General features: G+C 33.4%; 1 protein-coding gene across 3 annotated transcripts; it reads left to right on the top strand.

Annotated features, from left to right (window-relative positions):
• Positions 1 to 466: 466 nt before the first annotated feature.
• On the top strand, positions 467 to 6375 carry LOC122584240 (corepressor interacting with RBPJ 1-like). Of its 3 annotated transcripts, none has more exons than XM_043756452.1 (6): positions 467 to 664; positions 4765 to 4866; positions 4930 to 5071; positions 5156 to 5202; positions 5798 to 5803; positions 6034 to 6375. In XM_043756452.1, exons 1-6 carry the CDS (start codon positions 578 to 580, stop codon positions 6178 to 6180), a joined length of 531 nt encoding a protein of 176 aa, XP_043612387.1. In that variant the 5' UTR covers positions 467 to 577; the 3' UTR covers positions 6181 to 6375. The 3 variants fall into 3 exon arrangements, with proteins under 3 accessions (XP_043612387.1, XP_043612389.1, XP_043612388.1); XM_043756454.1 differs by having other exon boundaries at positions 5798 to 5883; positions 6034 to 6127; XM_043756453.1 differs by lacking the exon at positions 5798 to 5803 and having other exon boundaries at positions 470 to 664.
• Positions 6376 to 9429: the final 3054 nt, after the last annotated feature.

The raw sequence follows: 9429 nt of genomic DNA, 5'->3' as shown, positions 1-9429 counted from the left end.
ATTATTAAAGGTCAGTCATATTTTATTAAATAAATATTAAAAAAATAAAGGATTAATAAGGTGGGAGTATTAGGCTAAAAGAGGAGGGTTAGGGGTGCAAGTGTACCCCCAACCCCTCTCTTTTAGTTATATTATAGATAGATAATTTTTTGTATGTTTTCTTCTCCGGTTCAATTTCTTCTTTCTTTTCTTCTAATAAAGGAAAATGATAAATCATTTAAAAGTAGTCAATAATCCTCCTAATAACCTTAAACAATAACATGTGTTCTCTCTTAATTTTATCTATTAATTTATATACATGATCAAATTTTTAAGAGAATAATTAAGTTATTTTTTTAAAAAAGATTTATCATTTTCCTCTAATAAAACCTGAAAAATATAGTGTTAATTCAAACTGCATCCTCCGTTAATTAATAAATAAATTAATAAGTATTTTTTTAACAGCGAACAAATAAATACTCGTGTAGTGTCTATGATCCCCAAATTGGTGAGCTGACTAGAAGACGAACAACGCATAATAATACTGGTTTGAACATTCATTCATTCAGCCGCAATTCAAAGGTAAAAAGAGTTGGGGATGGGGAAGAATCAAGCATACAAGGCGATGCAAAGATCAAGGGTTGGGTCCACCTCTGGAACTCCCGATGATGTCGAGGACGGCATGGTTCGTACCCTTCCATTCACTTCTCTTCTCTTATCATAATGTTCATAACCCTAAATTTATAAATTAGGTTTTTTTTCGCCCTGTGTCTGTTTCGCCTCCCCTCATCACATCACTCACCTATAATCGTTGCAGATTGATTCACAATTACTACTAAAATTCTGGAAATATTATGTTTCATATTTTGTACCATTTATTTATACAATCCATAAAATATAAATAGATTGATAGATAAATACACATCCCTTTCAATCTCCACGGGAACATGGATTGCTTAGTGCAAAAGAAATTTCCACCTGACTCTCAAAAATTAACTCTTTTACAATTATGTCAACTATCCAGACCTGTCAACATATGCATTCTATAGAAAACTGACTAAGAAGATGTTGACGACAGTAGCTTATATAAGGTAATAATATTTTGTTTTTGTTTAATAATATTGTCAGATTGGAAGTAAACTAAACAATAGTTTCTCTAAATTGTCAGTGCCATCGCCATTACCTCAGAAAGAGAAAAGAAAAAGTGTTATAGTTATAAGTGGGTTTCTCCTGATCTCCTCTATATGAATGTAAAAGATATAAATAATAACATCACATAGGTTAAATCAATCCCAATTTAATCTGGTCTAGAGGGTAAATAAGTTACAACAGCTTATATGATTTAATGATGGGTTGGATTTCAATTATCGTATACTGTATTTCTTTCCTTCTTAATATATATATATATATATATATATATAGGGTGACTATCAAATGAGAACAAAATTAAAATGAGAACAATTAAAAACTACATTTTGATGCATTAAAAGTCCATAAAAGTGACATAGCGCATAACTAATTATCATTATTTAAGTGTTTAACAACACATTGACCCGTCAAAATCGACAAAATCACGTTTTTTGTTGGATGCATCATTTTGATGAATATGCATCCAAGATGGATGCACATAAAAAAAAACGTGATTTTTTCGATTTTGACGAATCAATGTGTTGTTAAACACTTAAATAATGATAATTAGTTAAGCACTATGTTAGTTTTATGGACTTTTAATGCATCAAACTGATGTTTTTAAGTGTTCTCACCGTTCTTATTTTAAAAGTGTTCTCACCGGAGTGTTACCCTATATATATACATATATATATAGTGAAGTGATCAAGTGAGAACCAAAAATAACTGTGAGAAACGCTAAAAAACCATCTCTAAGGCCGGGAGGAGTACTGCTCGGGTAAGGGCTCAGTTACCCTTCGGCTATTGATCGGGTAGTAAATCGAGTTATGTAGCCGAGAGTTGGTTTCAAAATCTGAACGTTGGAAAGCGTGGGTCCCCCCCCCCCCCAACGGCTAAGTTGACCAAATTGATAAAAAAAAAAAACTTTTTTCCTTACACTATATATATATATATCATCTTTTTCTATCTATACAAACAACATATATACATTTTATCAAGCCTAAAAATCGTCATCCGAAATCGATATTCACTTTTTGCAAAACGCGGTTCAATGGATGGACAACACGTCAAACTCTAACGACGTTCAAAACCGTAGATACATAAATCGAGAACGTCAAATCGGTCATCAAATATTACTAAATGATTGGTTTGTTGACGAACCAAAATACAACGATGCTTTTGAAAATCGTCGACAACATCGAGGCGCAATTTCCATATTTTCAAGAGGGGATCGATGCGCATGGGAGAAGAAGTTTCAAGGCGATCCAAAAAGTGTGTTGCGTGGTACGCCAACTCGCGACGGGCAATCCGCCCGATGAGTACGATGAGTACTTACATATGGCCGCTCGAACCGGGCGCGAGTGCCTTTCTCATTTTTGTGACGCCATCATTAAGTTGTATGGTCGAGAGTACTTACGTAGGCCTACTCAACACGACGTTGCTCACATTTTCGAGGCACACGAAGATCGCCATCACATGTCTGGGATGCTTGGTAGCATCGATTGTACACATGTCGAGTGGTTAAGTTGTCCTAGACACTTGAAAAGACAATATACGAAAGTCGACCATGGCGTTCTCACTATTATCCTTGAGATAACCGCTTTTCAAGATACGTGGATTTGGCATGCTTATTTTGGTGCTCCTGGTTCAAACATTGACATCGGCGTGTTGAACCTATCCGACTTGTATCTGACGGAGCAAAATGGGACGGCACCGGACACTTCATTCTTCGTTAACATCCGCTATTACAAACGCGATTATTATCTCACTCATGGTATCTACAACAAGTACTCGACATTTATTAAAGAATACCCGTATTCTACTGACCCGAAGGAGAAAAGATTCAAGAAGTTACAAGAGGGGGCGAGGAAAGATGTGTAGCGTGCTTTTGGGATTCTAAAAGGGAAATGGAAAATTCTTAGGCGTCCTCTCCGACCCCCGTCAACAAGAATCCACATGAAAAAACCAATTCTGTTACCAATCCTTATATCTTCCAATCAATCCATCAACACCACAAACCCCAAAAATCAGAAACCCTAGTCGCAAAAGCTGACCTAAAATCAAACAAATCAACCGAGCAGAATTACCTCAATCGGATTTATGAACAGATTGTAGATCTAAAGAGCAATAGAAGGTTGCAACAGGTGGCTGCAAACAGTGGAACAGCCTCAAACCGCCTCTCAATCTAGTCCAGATTAGATTGAACAAAAAGAAACAACAGTTCCAGCAGCAAACAGCAGCAGCAAAAACAGATCCGAACAGCAGGTTTGCTGCTGTAGAAAGACCAGCAAACAAGGGGACAAAACAGAACCCTTATCGAGCAGCCAACGAACAATCGAATCATACGAACCTTAGCTCTGATGCCACTTATTAAGAACAGGTTGCACCACAGAACACGAGAATATAACGTGGTAACTGCAACTACAGATTTTATTAATTTTCAGTACAAAAAATTACAATGTATAGGCTAGGTATATATAGGTGGGCCTCCTAAACAACCTGACTAACAGGCCCTAAGGCCAAAACAACCTGAAAGGGCCTCAAAATTCAACACCTCACCCGCTATCCTTTATTAATACCTTTAAGGGCAGAGCCTTCTTTAATCACAGTTTCCGGCGACGATGGTGGTGACGATGAGGAAGAAGGCCGGTGGTGGTGGTGACAAAACCGTGGCGGTGATGGTGGGCCGGGGAATGGGAGAAATGTATGGCTGAGATTGTTCTCGCGTTCCTTTGATAATCTGGGTTCTTTAAATAACCCTATATATAGGGTTATTCTATTCCTATTATCATTTATTATGTGTATATATAATGCATATAATAAAAACAAAAATATCAAACCTTTGTTAGCAAATCCTACTATAATAGCAAACCCATCCAAATTGTTTATCAAGATTGGAATGGAAACAATGGCTAAGATTCTTATAAGCTGTTGTAATGTTGTCGTTGACATCTTCTTAGCAATAAAGTTATTGATATAGTATGTTATGTTTTATGTATGAATTTATGTTTATATAGAGGAGAAACTTTTTTCAGATAAGTAAATATATATACGAGGGGATGGTAACATAATGCTCTCATGTACTTAAGCTTAATTGTAGAACCCCACATCTTAATATTTGAGTTCATAGAAACATGGGGGCCTAATCATCTATTCGTTATCCAATAGATATTAAAAAATTAGTAAGTGAGAAATTCTATACCTAAGCTTAGTACATGACAACCTTATATTCATTATTCTCCGCACATATATAGGGTAGAGATCCTGTGCATGGAAGCAGCCTCTCTACCTAGGTAGAGGTAAGGTTGTCTACATCTCAACCTTTATCTTTCAAAATATCTCCATTAATCCTTTACATCAATTACATTTACATCAATAATTTACACCACTCGACACCGTCTCCGCCACCAACAGTCGCCACCACCACCATTATTTGCCCCCGCATCACATGCCTTGTGCATTTTTAGCAGCTCAGTCATTCACTGAAAATTGTCGCAGATTATTTTACAATTACTACTAACATTCTAGATATTATTATGTTCTTTTGTACCATTTATTTACACTAGGATACATACATGGATAAATACAACATCTCATTTATATACACTAGGGATACCGCCCTTTGTTTCTCTTTCTTTCTGATTAAGAGAATCGCAGGTGGATGGTTCATTTCATTCACCAGAGTGGCATGCAGCTCGTTTGGCTAGCCTCAAAACTTCCCATACTGTTACCTGGGAAGAGTACAAAAAGAAGCAAAAGGTACACACACATCCTATCCTTCTTTTCATCATTATTTTCCCTCCTCTCACACACCATTCTTAGGAAGAAGAAATTAAAAAGGGGGAGCTAGAAGCTGATAAAGATAAAATGATGCGAGAATATCGGGCTCAGCTAGATGCAGAACGCGCAACTAAGCTTGCTCATGGAAGAAACCACTCTAAAGATAAATTGACTCATAGAAAGGGTATGCTGTGCACCCTGTAACCTTAATCAATTTCGTACTGCTTTTCTTTCTTGCTTGTCATAATCATGTTACCCCTCATTGCAGATAAGAAGGATAAAGATCTGAGAAAGCGCTCCAACAAGAAGAGAAAGGTGCCTTAATCATCATGTTTCTCATTGTATTTATGCAACTTGCTACTTGTTGTACATTATGTATTTTATAATGGTCGACTTGAGTTAGTATCAAACCACCAAAAGTGCTTTAATGCACCTTTCATAGAGGTCTTGACATGTAAAGTCGTAGAAAAGATTTATGAATCTTCCGAAGTTGGGAAGATAAGATTGAACTGTGTTTCAGTGAGATAGCGCACACAAATATTTCGTGTGCCACAAACTTTGAAACTAAACTAAGGATATGATCTTTGTGTTTTGCCGTCAGGGCTGTATGAGTTTCATGAAGCTTGAATAGAGTGCAAATTTATCATTAACTTTGGATGTCCTTTTTACAGAGTCAAAACTTAAGTTGTAAATCTTAGCATGAGTCTCAGTGACTCAAAGTTACAATATAGCCATGTACTGGTTTGATCGTGCTTTCTTGGGTGTCTTTACTTGCTTACATCTAATCTAACAATAAACATTTCTAGATATCTTGCCACCATCTGTAACATGCAAAAAACAGTCTCGTTACATCTTAGCAAATCTTACTCACCATTTGGAACAATAGTTAACTTCTTTTTGCTTCTGATAGGTTAAGGTGAAGCCTTGTTATCAATCTCAAGCATCTAATCTCCCTTATTCTGTATGCGCATGTGGTGTTAGGATACTCATCACATGGTAGCTTCGACAAATTATCTGTTTTATTTGACTAAGGAACAAAAGTATTTTATTTACATATCCCTGTGCCTGTATAATAATACACTTTTTTATTATCTGACCAAGAAACATAAATAACCTTGGTTTTATATTGTTCTTTGTCATATATAGTATCTGAGGAAATCTTCAGAGCCTAACTCTTCGGGTTCATCATCTGAATCTTCAAGTAGCGATGATGATTCCAGAGAATCAAAAAGGTCAAAATCAAGATCTAGAAAGAGGAAAGACAAAGGCACAAGTCAAAATCCAAGTATTTGAGCGGTGATGAAGAGGCAGAAGGGCCCTTGCCACTTTCGAGGTTCTTTGGGAGCACAAAAACCTAGCTATGTTTTGGCATCGTCAAGTTTATGGTTTTGATTTTTTACATGTCATCTGTAATCAAAGCAAATGATGTAATGCCAAATCATACTTTTCTGGCGTCTTTAATACAGTATATGACTGGGTATTACAGCATTGCATCCTGTGAATTAGCCAACTCTGATACTTTGTGGTTTGTAGACTTATAATCCAGATTATTTTGAGGTCTGGCATGATTACTTATGCTCAGGACAGATTATTTTTTTTCCACAGCAGAGCCTTCCCCTCTAGATATTTGAGGAAAACTGTGATGGGTATACCGGGCCTTAAAGAGCATATTTGGCAAGGAAATGTATTTTGAGAATCTAATGATCTGTCACTTGTAGCCTAATAGAAGGTTGGGTTATTTTAACATCCACCCTCGAGTCTTTATTTTACCAATTCCATACTTTAAAAGTAACCCCGGGAAGGTTGTCATATAATTTGAACGGGATTATTTTGCCGCGTAACGTAAGATTAAAATATTAAATTTTTATAATAACATAATTGATACTTATAGATAACACATGTTGAAATACAATATAATATTACTATTCAAAAAATATTTTATATCGAAGATGCTTAGGGGCTGTTTGGTTTACTGAATGTTTTTTTTTAAGGAATTGGAATTTGTCAAAGAAATTAGAATTTGAAACTTTCAAAACTTGTCATGTGTTTGATTGACATAATTAAGTGGTATTCAGTTAAATAAATCTGAATTTCAAGTTTGAAAAATGACAAAAGTACCATTTATTAAACTTATAATAAATATATATAAAAAATAAATAAAATAATAATTAAGTAATACTAATTAAAATAATAAACATAATAACTATTATATTATTATCATTATTTTTATTATCAATAAAAACAACAAATATAAATATAAATATAAATAATGATGTAACAATAATAAAAATATAAATATATATATATATATATATTATAACTAATAATATATATCTACCAATAAACTAAAACATGATTGAGATGTTCTTGAAACGACACGTGACGTAATCCTTGATTGACACGTGTCTTTTAACCTATTTTATTAAATTAGTTTTTTAATTATATATAGATTCAATTTCCTTATTTGACTTAGGATTGAACTCTATTTCTTAGCTTATAGATACAAAACACATAATCACCTTATTTGATTGATCGTTTTCTCATTAATAAAGTTGTCTCTTTTTCTTTCTCAATTCTTCAAATCCTATTACTCATATTACTTATAATAAGTTAATAACATGAAGACTTTAACTAAACATATATTATATTTGTCATTACTGTTTATTATAACTTAGCTTAAATCATCGGTTTACTTGAACCACAATTTATTTTATACTCACAAATCATATATGTGGCATATTTGAATTTCGTTATGATACAATTTATATACTACCGTACATCGTACGAGTATTAGACTAGTATATGTATATATATAGTAAAAATTATCAATAATAGTAAATATGAATAGTAATAATTATAAATAATATCAATAGAAATGATAATAAAATATTACAATATTAATAAAATTAAACGGTGCATCAATAGACTCAAAAACGTTAAATTTCGGTAATAAATCAGTTAACTAACCTTGGGCACTATCCACCATGATTACTACCATAAAACATCTTAATAGAGAAAACTACTACCTTAGATCTGGTTTTGATGAAAGCAAATGATCTCGTGGCTCGACGGACAACGAATCTATACCGAAAAGCCCTAGATTTGTGAAGAAGGTCTTGAGATAGTTTGTGGCTGCTCAAATTCATGATTAGGGCTACGAATTAGTTTAAGGTAACCTATACATAAAAAGGTAACCTATTTAGGGATAGGACGATTCCATAAAAATGTAACCTATTTACATGAAATTCCTATTAAATGTAACTTATTTGTTTTTTGTCTATTTAAAGGATCTTATTTTCAAAAATTCCTAATAAAGTATATATCGTTAGTATTTGACAGACGGAGCTCGTAATTGCCACGTCATCAGTTTTGATGACGTGACACTTGACTTTGACCAACTTATATATATATATACAGATATATCGAGATTAGGCCGGTCAAGTCAGTGCCACGTCATCAAACTGATGACGTGACACTTAACGATATACCATTTATTAGGATTTTTTGAAAATAGGATCTTTTTAATAGACGAAAACAAATAGATTACCTTTAATATGAATTTTGTGTAAAACTGATGACGTGGACACTAACGATATACCATTTATTTGAATTTTTTGAAAATAGGATCCTTTAAATAGACAAAAAACAAAATAGATTACCTTAATATGAATTTCGTGTAATAGGTTACCTTTTATTGAATAAAACCCTTAAAGATAACAATAATCTTTAAAGAAAATCCATTTTTATGATGGTGGTATGGTGATGGCCGATTTATTAAGGAAAAAGAGGACAAAGAGGTGATTGTAGGTCTTGCATGGATGATTTAGTGTTTGAATTACCTATCTACTTAAAGGTATCAATCTTATTTCAATTTCTTATGAATTAGGGTTTTAAGGTTATAGATATTTGGAGATTTATGAAATAATAATAACCTAATTTGAAAGTTGAATAATAATCTTAAAATCTCATAAATGTTGGTAGTAGTATATATAAAAGTATGTATGTGTATTTTTAAGAAGAAACCAATATTCATTTACTTGCATGTAATAGGAACTTGGTTAGTGATTGAATTATCATGAGTTTTTAGTATATTATACTTTACTCATTGATGTTGAAACAACCTAATATGTATATTAAGTTAAGGTTATCAAATGGAATGTCATGAACTTTTTTTGAATGATTTAAAAGTGTTTTTGTGCAAACTCGGATTTGGATCAGCACGTTCATGAAAAATGTGTCATTTTAAATAGTCATAACTTTTATCTGTAAATTCGTGGGAGTCGTGTAACTGTTGTTTTGAAAGGTATACGAGTCAGTTTCATATGAATTGGTTTCAGTCCAAGTTTAAATTTTAAGTAAGTTAACTATGCTAAAACTTACACTGTCCAATCTGACTTACTTGAAAACAGATTTTGTAACTGTTTTAAACGAGTAGAAGTCATTTTGTAAGGGATAATTCATTGTTGGTACTAAATATAAAATGTAGCTATATGTGTTTCTTGATTGGCCACTGGAATCTTGGAAAAATATTAAGTAGAACTC

The sequence above is a fragment of the Erigeron canadensis genome, unplaced genomic scaffold (assembly GCF_010389155.1).
Source record: "Erigeron canadensis isolate Cc75 unplaced genomic scaffold, C_canadensis_v1 Conyza_canadensis_unscaffolded:15, whole genome shotgun sequence".
Classification (NCBI taxonomy): Eukaryota; Viridiplantae; Streptophyta; class Magnoliopsida; order Asterales; family Asteraceae; genus Erigeron; species Erigeron canadensis.
Note: the sequence above shows the minus strand (reverse complement) of the source record. Positions and strands in the feature narration are given on the sequence as shown.